At 44.3% G+C, this 18,176-nt stretch overlaps 1 protein-coding gene across 2 annotated transcripts in view; it reads left to right on the plus strand.

Moving 5' to 3' along the window:
- Positions 1-16,938, plus strand: part of LOC106562277 (RNA-binding Raly-like protein) — an 80,251-nt gene extending 63,313 nt beyond the window's left edge. The window contains exons 3-7 of one of the 2 annotated variants that reach the window (XM_045689179.1): positions 5,573-5,623; positions 13,640-13,809; positions 14,176-14,289; positions 14,923-15,074; positions 15,698-16,938. In XM_045689179.1, coding sequence (XP_045545135.1) covers positions 5,573-5,623; positions 13,640-13,809; positions 14,176-14,289; positions 14,923-15,074; positions 15,698-15,736 — 526 coding nt within the window. In that variant the 3' untranslated portion in view covers positions 15,737-16,938. The remainder of the gene's footprint in view (positions 1-5,572; positions 5,624-13,639; positions 13,810-14,175; positions 14,290-14,922; positions 15,075-15,697) is intronic. The other variant, XM_014127048.2, reaches the window with a different exon arrangement.
- The last annotated feature ends 1,238 nt before the right edge of the window (positions 16,939-18,176 follow it).

An 18,176-nucleotide genomic window follows, 5' to 3' on the forward strand; every position in this document is an offset into this window, starting at 1 on the left:
GTTCAAAACGTATTTTCCCAGTTGTAGTTCGTTTTTCCCGAGTTCCCAGTTGTCTTGAACTCACTAAAGTCAGATTTTGCAGTTCCAAGTTAGCGGTTGTTTTGAGCACGGCACAAATCATGCTTCATTGACAGCATGGCCAATGTTGAACGAGGAAAAGAGACCCTTAATCTTAGACTTGGGACCACACAGCCATTCCACTGTATAGCAGGCTAATGATTGCTTTGCAATACTTGCAGTTAGCCACTGATTCCTTCCAAACCACTTATTGTTGAATTAGCGATTTCCAACTTGTTGTGTAATGTTTATGCCCAATGGCCGATGAGCACCGATACGTTGTATCTATAATTTCTCTTCATTATTTATCTTCATATGACAAGGATTGACAAGGATTTAAAAGGATTTGGCAGTAGTTTGTCGACTTGATTCATGATGATGACTGCTAGCTAAGATCAGTACAATCAAGCCACTGTAGATATAACATGATTTGACGTAATTTTATCTGTGACCAATGACCTTGAGCCTTCTTGGATGGGCGCTTTTAATGTAACTCTATGGCAGCACCCAAGGGGCTTGAATTTTCGAGCTCTTCCCTTAGACTTGGCGGTGACGTAGTGTCTCCATGAGTGACAGAACACTGAGCCAATCATAGCGCAACGCTCTGTATTTTCTGTTGGCTTGCCCCACCACCACAGAAAGCACTGAGGCAGGCTGAAACACCTGCATTTGGAGATGCCTTCCTCAAGAAAACAAAAAAGAGACCATGTTTGTATGCGGCTTTATTAACTAAATGATATATTTTTGTTGTTGCATTGTTTGCAAACTAATATGTGACACGTATTAATGCCAAAATCACATGTAAAACAGGCAAGCCTGTTTTTTTTTGTTTTTTTTGCTAAATATGTGGGGCTCAAAACAGCCCCACCTGCCCTGAATGACCGGTGACCAATGTATGGGTAACAGGGTTGACGTGTTATGCTCGACCCACTCAGTTTTCACAAAACACCCAAAAATGGCCAAAAAGAGTACAACCAGCTCACCTGCTTTTAAACTAGGATTTGACTATTAGATGTTCAATGTTTCTTTTGATTAAATTATTTGAAAAGGAATAGTTTCACCATACAGTATTAAAACAAGAGTTCAGTTCACGTAACAGGGTTGACATTTTTTACATTTTTACCTTAACATGAATCACTAATCACATGAAATAAATAATCATTTTCAGAAAGGACTTTGTCAATGCAACAAAGCTTCCATTCCAGAGACCATTATGTCATTAATGAGACAATCCAGAGTGTGATTGGTTTACTCCAGGTGGTTGTTGCTGGATGAGTAGTGCTGAGCGATTAACCAACATTTTGCTAGGTATCTCTTTCTGAAAATACATGATATAAGTGAGTGATAGCTGGTATTCAGCAGTCATAAACGTATGCCTTATTTACTTTGAAAAACTCCAAAATAGTGATTTTGACAGACAGCATAGGCAGCAGCTCTATGGAGATGAAAGGATGACTTGGAATTAAATAATAAAGTCATCAAATAAAACAAATGTAATATACACAACTGAAATATTTTATAAAATTAATGGGAATAAATGATGGTTAATAAGTGATAAGCCGTAATTGGCAGTCACTACCATCATGGGACTTGTTTTATTATCTGTTGTTACAGCATTCAACCCACATAACGATAGTGCAATTAATAAAAAAATATATAATTTTAAACCGAAATCAAAAATGTTGATTTTTTTTCATAGAATCGATACAAAACTGAACCGACCTCAAAAAGCACTAATCGCTCAACATTATGGTCGAGAAATGTGCTGTGGTTCTAATAGATACTGTTTATGTCTAGTATTATTCAAACTTTTTCAGCGGGGACCCCATTTTTCCACCATAATTTCTGGGGACCCCATTTTTTCCCCCAAAATCCCACCCCACGCCAAATCTAACCTTAAACCTTAAAACCTTAATATTGGTACATTTAACATTTTACATCAACAAATAACCTTCAATTCATTGCATTCAAAAATATATACAATATTGGCTACCCCCATTGAAGTTCCCCCGCAACCCCATTAGGAGAATACAACTGATTTATGGTCTCACAGCAGTCATTTTATGTCATGGTGACCCTTCTGGAGCAGGGAATCTGTCTTTTCCCCAGGCAGGTGGTGTTGCAATCACAATGCCTCTCCGTAGTGCTCAGCTAAAAGGATGATGATACTGTAATGCACTATGTGGTCTCCTATGTTTTCAAACTGCAGGAAGGCACTAATACCTGACATGTCTGTCTGCGTGTCTCAGACTTGGTTGAAGAGTTTAGCCACTCTAATAACAGAAGATGGCTTGGATAATGGAAGAGGAAATGGAAATTGTTTTCTGTTCTGACTCTCTCTCTCCTCCCAGTGCTAAATGACACAGATTACCAACTAGAACATTGCTGCAGGGAGAGAAAATGATAGAGGAAAAAGAGGGAGAGAGAGAGTTAGAGTGAGTCAGTCTGTCTTAGTTTTCCTGCTGTGAGAGTTTGGCAAATAGTTGTTATTTTCTCTGTCTTCCGCTCGAGTTCCCCATTAGAACACAGAGCCCCTCATCTGTGCCGGGGACCGTGGCGCTGTTCTCTCTCCCGATTGCTCACTCCGTCTCTCCTCCCTGCCTGAGCACAGAACTTCTGTTGGCCGCCAGATCTGTTAGCTCATGGTGTTCTGCTGAGTACAGGGAATCTGCGGGTAGAGGTTGAGAGGTTGTGTTGTGTTCAGGTGGGTCCTATTAGCAGACTGAGTGGAAAGGTTCTGTTTGAGTTCAGTTTCAATGGTGGCTAAGTAGAACAGTTTTGTCAGGGTCTTGGAACTGGCTAAGTAGAGTGGTTTTGTTTTGGTTCAGTAGTACAACGCACATAAACCCTAATCCACACAGCCAACCCTGCACTGTGCAGACCCACACACACATTTGGACATGGAAAGAAACCTTCAACCAGAGTGTAGGGATAGCTGGAAACATTGATGTCTTCCATTTCACATGAAAGGCCTACCGGTATTTAGAATAACAGAAGGCTTTCTGCAAATTGATCAGACCTCGAGCTAAATCATAAAACACAGTTGGGGAAGAGCGTGATGAGTTGTAAATGTTGACACTTATTGCAGATTATTTGAAGTTGTCAGAATCTGGAGCTCAGAAAAGCCAACTGTCTTCAGACGAGGGGAGAAAACCAGAAACAGTTTGGCTGCGGGTAGCTGGAGGAGAATTCATTAGGAATTCACACACACCTCAGGTACACAAACACACACTTTTATACCAACACTGCTAGCTATCTCGACACTTCAGAGACAGGGTTGCTACATTCTGAATCACATTTACATACAGAGTGAGAGAGAGAAAGTGTGTGTATGTGTGTGCAGCACATCTGTCTGTGTGTCTGCACTCATGCTTGTGTGTACTGTATGTTTTTAGCTGTGAAAAAGTGTTACGTTTAGTCTCCTGCTGTACTTCCTGACATGTTTACTGATACATCACTTTCCTCCAGTCAACAGCATGATTACAGCACTCAGACTCACCAGCCCCCTGCAGAGACAGATAGGACAGAGGGGCTTTAAGTGTGTGTGTGTGTGTGTGTGTGTGTGTGTGTGTGTGTGTGTGTGTGTGTGTGTGTGTGTGTGTGTGTGTGTGTGTGTGTGTGTGTGTGTGTGTGTGTGTGTGTGAGAGAGTGTGGATGTGATGAGAGTGTGTTATGTGTCTGACATTACTCCGTGTGTGTACGTGGGTGTGATTTTGTCTGTGTGTGTGTGTGTGTGTGTGTGTGTGTGTGTGTGTGTGTGTGTGTGTGTGTGTGTGTGTGTGTGTGTGTGTGTGTGTGTGTGTGTGTGTGTGAGAGAGAGTGTGGACGTGATGAGAGTGTGTTATGTGTCTGTCATTCCTCTGTGTGTGTACGTGGGTGTGATTTTGTTTGTGTGTGTGTGTGTGTGTGTGTGTGTGTGTGTGTGTGTGTGTGTGTGTGTGTGTGTGTGTGTGTGTGTGTCTGGTTTGATCCATCTGTTTGAGAGACTCTGATGAACCCTGCTGATACCATCTGTATCGCCCACGTACTGTATGCTACTCACTTTGAGGTGATCATGTATTAGATTCAGTAGAGGCCATGCTGATGGTTCTATTTATACAGTGTATTAATATATGTGTAATAAATAGGAATTAGTATGGGTACATGAGTCACCTTTCAGGCACCTATAAATGCACTGCTTCTCTATGGTTGAAAGTTTTACAGAAGCAAAAGTGGAGGGTATTTGCTGATAATGTCTATGTGTGTGTGTGTGTGTGTGTGTGTGTGTGTGTGTGTGTGTGTGTGTGTGTGTGTGTGTGTGTGTGTGTGTGTGTGTGTGTGTGTGTGTGTGTGTGTGTGTGTGTGTGTGTAGACTTCAGGGCTGGGGTATCAGTGGTCAGGCAGGGATTAAACACACAGAGAAATGCTGAGCTCTATTTAACTACACACCAGGGTACGAGCTACTTACCATCAGGCTTAGTGTCACTCCTCTCTCTGCCCTGGTCCTCTCTACTCACCAAACCGTATAGGGTAATCAAGAAACTACAACCTACAGCAAACTCTGCCCATATATTGTAGGCAAAGGTGTGAGCAATTTGAGTCTAATCAAACACACACAGAGATGCACACACACACACACACACACACACACACACACACACACACACACACACACACACACACACACACACACACACACACACACACACACACACACACACACACACACACACACACACACACACACACACACAGGCACACACAGATGGGTGCATACACACCAAAACACACACACCTGACAGTCCAACTTCACAGTAAATGAGCTGGAATATGTAGAAACACATAGAGTGCGCAGCCTGTGGTCATTGATGCATAACACAGGACAATTTCTATGGATTTTCCACCTTGGGTGATGTGGCACAACAATTCCAATGTCGTTTTCCAGCTGGCTAGAAATCATGAACAGCATATTCCTTCCACTTGCCAGAGCCCTGCTCTAACTATGTACACACTATTCCAGCAGCCTGCTTACAGAGTGGAATATCTCTGATGGCACAGTATATTTAGCTCACCTAATAAGGAACAGATCTGAAAGGCTGCTTGTATCATAGATAGATGTTGTTTGATCTCTCAGTTTTTCATCAGCCTGTCTTAACGTTCTGCTCTCGCAGAGGATGGATGACTTTGTGCGTGTGCCGTGCGTGCGTGCGTGTGTGTCAGTAATACCTCTGTCAGTCAGCTGTGAAGATAGTTGTGAGCCTTTGTGTCAGGCCACTGTCAACTCACTGTCTCTCTCTCACTTTCTCCATCCCCCCTCCTCTCTCGCTCTCTCCATCCCCCCTCCTCTCTCACTCTCTCCACCCCCCCTCCTCTCTCTCTCTATCCTCCCCTCCTCTCTCTCTCTCTCTCTCTCTCTCTCTCTCTCTCCATCCTACCCTCCTCTCCCTATCCCCCTCTCTCTCTCCCTCTCTCTCTATCACCCCTCCTCTCTCTCTCTCTCCATCCCCCTCTCCTCCCCCCTCCTCTCTCTCTGCAGATCTGACTATGACCTGGACTATGAGTGCTATCAGGAGGACCTCTATGACAGGTACTGTCAGCCCGCTCTGCACAGCCCCTCTCACACAAACCCTGAATGTTCAGAGTCAGACAGAGGAAAAGTCTAAAACACACACTTAACCCTCCTTGTCTCCCCTGTCTCCTGTTGGCCCTCTCCCTCCTCCCCCTCCCCCTGTCTGTCACTGAGCTGTCAGTCATGTGTCTCTGCTAATAGAGCTGCCTGTTACTGCCCACTAATCGTATCTTGGTAAATCTTCGCTCCACTCGGCCTGGCAGGTGTTTGAGGCACACGTATATAAACGAACAAACACACACACATACAATACCGTTAAAATGTTTGGGGTCACTTAGAAATGTCCTTGTTTTTGAAAGAAAATTTAAAAAATGTCCATTAAAATATCATCAAATTGATCAGAAATACAGTGCCAAGAAACTGAAGATCTCGTACAACGCTGTGTACTACTCCCTTCACAGAACAGGTCAAACTGTTTCTAACCAGAATAGAAAGAGGAGTGGGAGGCCCCGGTGCACAACTGAGCAAGAGGACAAGTTGAAGTTGAGACTGGTGTTTTGCTGGTACTATTTAATGAAGCTGCCAGTTGAGGACTTGTGAGGCGTCTGTTTCTCAAACTAGACACTCTAATGTACTTGCCCTCTTGCTCACTTGTGCACCGGGGCCTCCCACTCCTCTTTCTATTCTGGTTAGAAACAGTTTGACCTGTTCTGTGAAGGGAGTAGTACGCAGCGTTGTACGAGATCTTCAGTTTCTTGGCAATTTCTCGCATGGAATAGCCTTCATTTCTCAGAACAAGAATAGACTGACGAGTTTCAGAAGAAAGTTATTTGTTTCTGGCCATTTTGAGCCTGTAATCGAACCCACTAATGCTGATGCTCCAGATACTCAACTAGTCTAAAGAAGGCCAGTTTGATTGCTTCTTTAATCAGCACAGTTTTCAGCTCTGCTAACATAATTGCAAAAGGGTTTTCTAATGATCAATTAACCTCTTAAAATGATCAACTTGGATTAGCTAACACAACGTGCCATTGGAACACAGGAGTGATGGTTGCTGATAATGGGCCTCTGTACGCCTATGTAGATATTCCATTTTAAAAAATCTGCCGTTTCCAGCTCCAATAGTCATTTACAACATTAACAATGTCAACACTGTATTTCGGATCAATTTGATGTTATTTTAATGGACAAAAAAATTGCTTTTCTTTCAAAAACAAGGACATTTCTAAGTGACCCCCAACCTTTGAATGGTAGTGTACACATAGACAAACACACACACACACATACATCCTGTGCACGAACACAGATCATGTGCAAGCAAGCACACACACACACACACACACACACACACACACACACACACACACACACACACACACACACACACACACACACACACACACACACACATAGACACACACACAAAGACAAACACTCCCAAAACACACACATCAACACACAGAGAGTTGCTATGTGCTGTGTGGCCTCTATAAGGAATCCAGTCAGGTTGTAAGCCACTCTAACCCTAGCTGAGTCTCTAATAATTATGAGTCAGATTAAACTGTTCTAAGTGCAGCAGCTTATATTACAAGTTCCATTAAAGCTCAGGTTAGTTTTCTGTGGCTCACAGCAGATGTTCGGCCGTGGGTCAGGGTGGCTACATTACAGTAACTGAAGCATATAGAGAATTAACTCTAGGCTGGAAAACTGCCATTAAGTTGACTTTCCAGCGGTACAGTACTGTAGATGGTACTGTGTTTTGACATGGAGTTGTGGGGTGTTTTCACTACAGCTCCAGCCAAGAGATCATGACCTCAGTTCAGATTCCAAGCCAGAATTTGACAGTCAGTCCGGTTCAACACAATTAATTTAAGTTTAGTGCGGCCCTACCCAGTTCACAGTTCAATCCCGTTCACTCCACTCCAGTCTTGCTCAATGCCTTTCAGTCTAATGATCTCTGATCCCGTCGGATTCTGTCCATATCAGTCCGGTTTAGTCCAGTTCCGCATGGCTTAACCCAGGCCAGTCCTGTTCAGTCTGACTCAGTTATGCCAAGTCCAGTTGAGTCCGGTTCTGTCTGGTTCGTCACCCAGGTCAGTCACTCAGGTAATTGCTGTGGGAGCTCTCCACCTCCCTCAGGCACACTGAAGGTGACATGGCTCATTCATAAACACAGCACTCAGCACATCTGAATAAAGAGTGCTCTCTCTCTCACACACACACACACACACACACAAACACACTCTGAACAACCTTGTTGTCCTCTGTGTGAGGTACTCAGATGCTGTAGATGTAGGCATGCACAGAAGAGTTGGGGACGTCCTCTGTGTTTGTATTTCTATCTTCAGTTTAAACAAACATGCAGAAAGAAAATAAGAGAGTATAAGGATGATGGTTAGAGAAACAGGCTGTCCAACATAGAGATTACACCTCCACCTCCCTTTCTCTATCTCTCTCTCTCTCTCACACACACACACACACACACACACACACACACACACACACACACACACACACACACACACACACACACACACACACACACACACACACACACACACACACACACAGTATTGTACAGCTAACCTTGTGGGGACACACAATTCAGTCCCATTCAAAATCCTATTTTCCCTAACCCCTATCTCTAAACCTAACCATAACCCTAACCCGTACTCTTACCCTAACCCTAACCTTAACCCAAAAACCTTACCTTAATCCTAACCCTAAACCTTAGCTCCTGACCCTAAAACTAACCATAGCTCCTAACCCTAATCCTTAACGTAATAACCCTAACTCAAATTCTAACCTTAACCCTAAACCCCCTAGAATTAGCATTTGACCTCATGGGGACGAACAAAATGTCCCCAGTTGGTCAAATATTTGTTTGTTTACTATTCTTGTGGGGACTTCTAGTTAAACATGTTCACACACACACACACACACACACACACACACACACACACACACACACACACACACACACACACACACACACACACACACACACACACACACACAGTACTGTAGCTGTGAGTTGACACTGTCATCTTTTCTTAGCATTTTGTTGTTTTGCCGCGCTCTGCATTTTTCTGTCTTCACAAAGGAAAAAACCCTCACCACTGATTTTCAATTTGCTTCAAACACGGTACATGATTTTGCCCTATGTGGCTGGCTAGCTCCATCGACAGCTTGTGTGTGTTAGTGTGTGTGTGTGCGTGTGAGTCTGCATCTGTTTGTGTGCATATGAGAAAATGTCTGCCTCTACACACACCGATAACAGCTCTAGCAGAGACAAAGCCTCTCTTATAATATCTCTTCTAATCCACACACAAACACACGCACACGCACACACACTTACACAAACACTTAAACACACTCTCGCTCTGTTTTCTCTAATCCTCACACATCCAGTCTCTCATTGTCTGTTTCACAAGCTCCTATTCTCTGAAACTACACTTCAAAGTCGTTGTAGCATCACACTGTCTATCTCCTTCTGCAAACTCCACTAAAGGACTTTAAACTCCCATAAGTCTTTAGTCTCACAGCGTCTCGGCTCAAAGGCAACGGTCGCAGCCCTCTCACTACATTGGTGGCCGGTTGATATACTTCATGCACAGTGAGGTGGCTGTATCTGGTTATATACTGGTAATACATTCTCCTGAGACAGGGGAACTGAAGTGTGAGATCGATTTCAGTAAAGAGGTAACACACGTTCCTCAACTGAACGCTAAAGTATTGTCTCTCTCAGCGACTTACAGCTCAATCACTGAACCCAAACTGACATCACACCTCAAGGCTTCCTGACTGGCATCCTGTTTGCAGCTGGATTAAAGTGTGTTTCTCTCTCCTCAGCAGTCTGCCTGGAGCCTTACTGCAGAGAGGGTGGCTATCTCCACACAGCCCTGCCTATGTAAAGGCCACTCAGGCTTACTTAGGACATGTAAATAAACACTAACCAATCTGTACATGAGTCTCTGAGCCCTGCTCTGCTGTAGGCTACACTCAGGGTACAGGAGAACAGGGCTATGGTTCCTGGGGTGGGTTTTGGTGGTGCAGGATCTTCTTGGTGTGTATGGAGGGTGATGTGTCCTTCTCTCTCTCTCTCTCTTGCTTTCTTTCTTACTTTTTTTTTCTCCAAACCTCCTTTTCCCCCTCCTCCTCCCTCCTCTCTCTCAGTTTTTAAGAGCTGGAGCCAGTGCCCAGGTCTCTGTCTGTCTGGCTCTCAGCCCTAATTGCTCTCTGATGCTATAAGCAGATACCATATGAAAGGCATTCAGGTTGGAATGTGACTCAGTCTGACTCAGTCAGTCTTGCAGGATTGAATTAGGTGGCAGAGCTTATTAAGAGGTTAGGATGAAAGCCAGCCCTTAAATACTGTAGACTGGAGCCAGGTAGGCAGTCCTGTACTTCATTTCAGAGTGGAAGACTTTCATTAAAGCTGTGGTTATAGGGCCTACAGGTTAACATAGGTCCCAGTCAAGCTGAGACGAAATTGACTTACAGCCTATGATTGTTATCTGACTGGAGTGCTGACTCCTGTAAAGTGTGTGTTGTGTGTGATTGCCTAGCTCTGACCCCTCGGAGGAATCTGATTGGCTGACTGTGCTCCTGTGACCCTTTTCGGGGGTCTTATTGGTTAGTTTTTAGCCTTTACCAGTAGGTTGACATGTGTCCTTCCCCCTGGCTGATGATGGATGACCAGTGAGTGGTCAGGTCTCTCCAGGGAGGTAGTGGGGGTGGAGATCAATGACTGTCTTAATCAACATGATTAAAACGCCACCTCTCTCTGTCACAGCCTCTGGCATCTCCCCACACACACACACACACACACACACACACACACACACACACACACACACACACACACACACACACACACACACACACACACACACACACACACACACACACACACACACACACACACACACACACACATAATATACACTCTCCCATGTTTCTGTAACTGCTATAAAGCGAGTGTGTGATACACTCTCTCCTGTCACCTGCTCCGCTGCGCTGCCAGAGAGCTTTTGATTGGCCCTGACAGAACCAATTAGATTTAGCTGTAGATAGGGATACGGAGCTAGGCGATGGGGGAACGAGGGAGGAGAGGGGGGGACTGACAGTGGAGACTGATCCAAATCTAACTTCTGTCACATAGTAGATCTCTCCCCTCCTCCTCATCTCATCTCCTTTCCCATTTTCTCCTTGAATCCCTCCGTGCCTCTCCTCTCCTTGAATCCCTCCATACCTCTCCTCTCCTTCCATCCCTCCATACCTCTCCTCTCCTTGAATCCCTCCATACCTCTCCTCTCCTTCCATCCCTCCATACCTCTCCTCTCCTTCAATCCCTCCATACCTCCCCTCTCCTTCCATCCCTCCATACCTCTCCTCTCCTTCAATCCCTCCATACCTCTCCTCTCCTTCCATCCCTCCATACCTCTCCTCTCCTTCCATCCCTCCATACCTCTCCTCTCCTTCCATCCCTCCATACCTCTCCTCTCCTTCCATCCCTCCATACCTCTCCTCTCCTTCCATCCCTCCATACCTCTCCTCTCCTTGAATCCCTCCATACCTCTCCTCTCCTTGAATCCCTCCATACATCTCCTCTCCTTGAATCCCTCCATACCTCTCCTCTCCTTGAATCCCTCCATACCTCTCCTCTCCTTGAATCCCTCCATACATCTCCTCTCCTTGAATCCCTCCATACCTCTCCTCTCCTTGAATCCCTTCATACCTCTCCTATCCTCTCCTTCAATCCCTCCATACCTCTCCTCTCCTTCAATCCCTTCATACCTCTCCTCTCCTTCAATCCCTCCATACCTCTCCTCTCCTTCCATCCCTCCATACCTCTCCTCTCCTTCCATCCCTCCATACCTCTCCTCTCCTTGAATCCCTCCGTGCCTCTCCTCTCCTTCCATCCCTCCATACCTCTCCTCTCCTTCCATCCCTCCATACCTCTCCTCTCCTTCCATCCCTCCATACCTCTCCTCTCCTTCCATCCCTCCATACCTCTCCTCTCCTTGAATCCCTCCATACCTCTCCTCTCCTTCCATCCCTCCATACCTCTCCTCTCCTCTCCTTCCATCCCTCCATACCTCTCCTCTCCTTCCATCCCTCCATACCTCTCCTCTCCTTCAGTATGTTCAGTCATTAGTAGTCATTACACTCATTAGTCACTTGTATTTTGTTTGTGTTTTGTCACATGATGTGGTGAGACTTCCAAATCCAGTGGCACTGTTTTCGTGTAGGGTAATACTATAATGGTTGTGTGAGGAGTACCAGGGGTCTTCAACCTGTAGGGTAATACTATAATGGTTGTGTGAGGAGTACCAGGGGTCTTCAACCTGTAGTGTAATACTATAATGGTTGTGTGAGGAGTACCAGGGGTCTTCAACCTGTAGGGTAATACTATAATGGTTGTGTGAGGAGTACCAGTGGTCTTCAACCTGTAGGGTAATACTATAATGGTTGTGTGAGGAGTACCAGGGTTCTTCAACCTGTAGGGTAATACTATAATGGTTGTGTGAGGAGTACCAGGGTTCTTCAACCTGTAGGGTAATACTATAATGGTTGTGTGAGGAGTACCAGGGGTCTTCAACCTGTAGGGTAATACTATAATGGTTGTGTGAGGAGTACCAGGGTTCTTCAACCTGTAGGGTAATACTATAATGGTTGTGTGAGGAGTACCAGTGGTCTTCAACCTGTAGGGTAATACTATAATGGTTGTGTGAGGAGTACCAGGGGTCTTCAACCTGTAGTGTAATACTATAATGGTTGTGTGAGGAGTACCAGGGGTCTTCAACCTGTAGGGTAATACTATAATGGTTGTGTGAGGAGTACCAGGGGTCTTCAACCTGTAGGGTAATACTATAATGGTTGTGTGAGGAGTACCAGGGGTCTTCAACCTGTAGTGTAATACTATAATGGTTGTGTGAGGAGTACCAGTGGTCTTCAACCTGTAGGGTAATACTATAATGGTTGTGTGAGGAGTACCAGTGGTCTTCAACCTGTAGGGTAATACTATAATGGTTGTGTGAGGAGTACCAGGGGTCTTCAACCTGTAGGGTAATACTATAATGGTTGTGTGAGGAGTACCAGGGGTCTTCAACCTGTAGGGTAATACTATAATGGTTGTGTGAGGAGTACCAGGGGTCTTCAACCTGTAGGGTAATACTATAATGGTTGTGTGAGGAGTACCAGTGGTCTTCAACCTGTAGGGTAATACTATAATGGTTGTGTGAGGAGTACCAGTGGTCTTCAACCTGTAGGGTAATACTATAATGGTTGTGTGAGGAGTACCAGGGGTCTTCAACCTGTAGGGTAATACTATAATGGTTGTGTGAGGAGTACCAGGGGTCTTCAACCTGTAGAGTAATACTATAATGGTTGTGTGAGGAGTACCAGGGGTCTTCAACCTGTAGAGTAATACTATAATGGTTGTGTGAGGAGTACCAGGGGTCTTCAACCTGTAGGGTAATACTATAATGGTTGTGTGAGGAGTACCAGGGGTCTTCAACCTGTAGTGTAATACTATAATGGTTGTGTGAGGAGTACCAGGGGTCTTCAACCTGTAGGGTAATACTATAATGGTTGTGTGAGGAGTACCAGTGGTCTTCAACTTGCTCAACTTCATTTCCTCATTCCCTATCTGGGATATCCTCTGCCTCACCTTATCAGATACTATTTCTTATTATTTTCTCACTTGTGTACACATTCTGTATGTGTGTGTATACTCCCTCTGCTTGTCAGATCGTATTACACCATCCTGTCAACCCTCTCCCTCTGTGTCCTTCAGGAGACATACATTCACAAATACACACACGCACACGTCCATCCAACCAGGTGATAGACATCACTGTCCATACACGCAAACACACACACATGCTTGCTTGCTCACACACTCACTCACAAACATCCTGTCCCTGTACTTCTCTGACATGCGTACACATACACATCTAGTCTCACTGACGATACTACACAAAGTACTAGTAGTTGGATGACAGTGTGTGTGGATGTTTCCCTCTTCAGGATGTATGACTACCAGCGCGTGCCAGCTTCCCTACCTCCCCTGTCCCAGGGACCTAGCCTGGCCAAACGACCCCGCTCCTCCTCCACTTCCTCTGGGCACAGACGCAGCCGAGACAGGCCCCCCTCCAAGAGCTCCAGAGCCCACTCCACCAGCTCCAACAGGGCCAAGTGTGAGTAATACACACACAGTCACACACACACACACACACACAGTCACACACACACACAGTCACACACACACACAGTCACACACTACACTCAAGATGGTTCTCTCATTACAACACTTCTATAGCAGCCTCTTTCCTTAATGGATCCTAGCCAATCAGGTCGCATTATTAGCCCAAATCAACAGAGCAGAACCAATAGGCAGTGTATATGCTGTTCTAATACCCACCCTCATCACCTTGATAGTCCTTATTACCAACACACTCACAGAAACTTGCCTTGGATCCTTTTCTTCCTTCTCTCCCCCTCTCTCATTCTCTATATCTCTCGTCCCTCTCCCTCTCCCTCCCTCAACCTCTCCCTTCTTATAGTGCGGATGGAGGAGCTGCAGGTCATTAAGAGGGAGCTGACTCTGATAAAGACACAGATTGACGGGCTGCTCGACAACCTGGACAGGATGGACACACAGAGGCAGGACCACACAGGTGAGACAACCAATCAGAGAGAGAGACAGAGGAGTGGACAGGTAAAACAGCAGTAAAGCATGATATGGGAAGCCACAGTGTGTGCTTTCACCTGTCCAGTTCTTACGAATCAGCGAAGAAGAATGACAGTGAGATACAGAGATGGCGAAAGAAGGCTTATAGGAGAATAAATACAAAGCCCTTCAGGGAAGTGTTGAAGCTGCTGCTGCCCTCATGTGGCCACATGGACAACTGCATCTTTCTCCTTTCTACGACACACATACCGTACCGACAAATAAAAAAAGAAATGTGTGTGTCATCTCATCCTTTCTATCTCTTATCTGTACACAATGCCTTTGGGTGGTTGACTGATCTCCATATTTATTTATTCCAACGTAAATTACGATCCTCCTTCACTACTGTACCTCATCTCTACTTTCTGTCTCCCTCTCCTATTTCTCTCTCTATCGCCACATCTCTCCCTCATCCTGTCATTCTTTTTCTCTCCTCTCGTCTGTCAAATCATGCATTGCAGTTGACCATCAATGGTTTAGATTGAAAGTGAGCACAGGCACACCAACACTGATCTGCCCTATAGAGGGAACTAAGTGAATGTTCACTCCTATTCACTCCCTCTCTCTCCGTGTTTTTTAGGGTCTCCCGTGAGGGAGGGCAGCCTGGCCGGGTCACCGTACTCCCCCTCCGCCAGCAGCGGTGAGCGCTCCCCCTCCCCACTGTCCCCCCCACGCCGCTGCATCCAGAGAGAGAGCCCCGAACTGGGGGAGGCCAGCGACGATGATCACACGGTAACTGGCTTGATGTCTGTGTGTGTGTGGAGAATCTCTGAATGTGAGTGGGAGTTCTTTCTCCTTGTCTCAGAGCGACATGAGGGCCTAAGCATGTCCTATGGTTGGCTGTGATTTAGCAGCTGTCAGAGTGATTTGCCATGCAACAGAAATAGTGCTTATCTCCACACACATACACACACAGAAACACACACACACACACAAACACAGACACACACATACACAAATACACACAAAGAGAACACTGGCAAGAGCATCAAATCCATAGCCATTTTGAGTAATATAAACAAATCAATAGCATGCCACTTGAAGATCTCATTCTGGGTTCATCTCACCCACACACAGTTCACAATCATAACTGACATTCAACTCAAACACACAAAGAAAATCTGAGAGTAAAAGCAAGAGAGAGAAAGAAAGAGAGATTGAAAATAGGACAAATGAAAGCAGGACAGGAAGCTCTTACCCTGACAGATGAGTGGGTGTTTATATAGAAGACTATTATCCTCCAGACCTTCCTCATCACTGTGTATAATCACCCTGGAGAGGAGGGCCTTACCTGAACAAAAACACTCTTCGGTGTTTTGACACACTGTTGCTGATTGAGTGTGTGTGTGTTACAGATGAATAACCACAGCTCTGACCCTGAGGACGAGATGTGAGGATGGAAACAGAGAAGAAACGGAGGAGCGCCAGACATAGAGGAAGAGAACATCTGTCTTGTCAAGAAGTTACCATGCCAACAACTGATTCAGAGGCTCCACTCCTGTCTAACCAACCAGTTACATTGTATTCTACATCCACATATACATCAAACGGAAATACACGCAGACACACTACTACGCACATCACTTTGTGTTCAGAGTTAATAAATCCTGCCATTATATTCGTTAGCCTCTTTAGGTTCTAAATCATCTATTCCTCCTCTCTCTGTCTGGTAAGGGCAGATGTTGTATGTGTGAACAGCACACACACACACACTGTAATTACAGTTTATCAGAAATCAACTCCATGTATCTCCCTCGGATATTCCCCACTGAGATCAGCTCACCACACACACACACACACACACACACACACACACACACACACACACACACACACACACACACACACACACACACACACACACACACACACACACACACACACACACACACACAAACAAACAAAACACATTTTATCTGTAGAGTGTAATTATTAACCAGAACAGGAAGGTGAAATAATTTCCATATTTATAATTTTCTTATGCTCTTTTTAGCACGTCTTCATATTTTCCTGAAAAACATTCTGATTACCAGTCCGTATAAATTTGACCTGCATATTGAGAGACTGAGTTTTTTTTTAAATGAGCATACTATAGATGTCACAATCATAGTTTTTCAGTGACTTAAGTTATTTTGTTTTCTGTATATCATATCAGTACCAGAGCATGAGTTCATCAGTTTATACTTGTCCATCAGTTAAAATCCCCCCGGTTATGTCTGTGTAATGTTATCTCTCTGCTGTATTACTACCTGCCTCTATAAGGTATGAGGAAACAGTAGCCCATCTCTTCCTCTATGTACCTGGCGCTATAAGCTGAGGAGTGGCCCCGGCCCGGTCCATGTGTAATATTGTGTATTACTGTAAAACTTTACTGTATTTGGTCAGTTGTACGATTTTAATCCAGCATTTTGTTTTAGGGTTTTTTATTTGTTCATGTTTTTTAAAGCGAGAAGAAAACAACAATGATAATTGTTTTATTATAATTCCAGTGGTGTTAGATGTTTTGTTAGTTCTGTTTGCATTCATGAAGAAGCCAAGTGGAAACACTACTCACACTGTCACAGTAGTAAAGGTATTTTCATATTGATTAAAAACACCTCTGGGAGTGTTTTCTTTATCATTGTGTGTGTGTGTGTGTGTGTGTGTGTGTGTGTGTGTGTGTGTGTGTGTGTGTGTGTGTGTGTGTGTGTGTGCGTGCGTGCGTGCGTGCGTGCGTGCGTGTGCGTGTGCGTGCGTGCGTGCGTGCGTGCGTTTGGTTTTACTATCCTTGTGGGGACGAGAAGGAAAATTTGGACAAGTGGGGACATTTCGCCAGTCCCCGCAAGAAAATTGGTTATTTTAGACATAGGGGTTAGGTTTAGGGGTTAGGGTTACAATTAGGGTTAGGAGTCAGGTTTAAGTTTAGGGTTTGGTGTTAGGGAAAATAGGAATCAGTTGTTTGGTTCCCGTGTCTGTGTGTGTAATAAAGGGAAACAGGATAAAAGGCAATGCTGTAATGTGTGTAACTAATGCTGACTGAACAACAAACATTGTAAAGCTCAACATCAGACACAGCGGAATGTGTGTAAACTGTGTGTATACAGTATGTGAGTGTTACAGAGAGGATGGGGAAAGCAAGATGCTTTTTATCTCTCAGAATCACCTTTATTCGCCAAGTACATTTACACATACTCCGAATTTTACTTGATGATATGGTGCTGCAGCTGCTAGTGATAGACAACATTTAGAGACAGAATACAGACAGTGGAGTTTCAACAAAGTTTACATACAGTACATTTGGAAAGTTTTCAGACCCCTGGACTTTTTCCACATTTTGTTACGTTACAGCCTTATTCAAAAATGTATTAAATAAAAAATGTTACTCATCAATCTACACGCAATACCCCATAACGACAAAGCAAAAACAAATGTTTGTAGTGTCAAAGCTTGTAGTGTCATACCCAAGAAGACTCGAGGCTCTAATCACTGCCAAAGGTGCTTCAACAAAGTACAGAGTAAAGGGTCTGAATAGTTATGCAAATTAATTTTTTTCGTTTTTATTTATTTTTGCTAAAATTTCTAACAAAAACTGTTTTTGCTTTGTCATTATAGGGTATTGTGTGTTGATTGATGAGGGGGAAAATCTATGTAATCAATTTTAGAATAAGGCCTAACAAAATGTGGAAAAAGTCAAGGGATCTGAATTCTTCTGAATGTACTGTACATTATATATAACTAGCTTCTAAACTGGATTGAAAGGAAAATAAAGCAACTCATAGAGCAGTGTTGGGATGTTTTTAAGCTATGTTATTCACCCTGACTGAACCGATATTAGGCTACACAATTATGCTAATA

This window comes from Salmo salar, chromosome ssa11, assembly GCF_905237065.1.
Source record: "Salmo salar chromosome ssa11, Ssal_v3.1, whole genome shotgun sequence".
NCBI classification, from domain to species: Eukaryota; Metazoa; Chordata; class Actinopteri; order Salmoniformes; family Salmonidae; genus Salmo; species Salmo salar.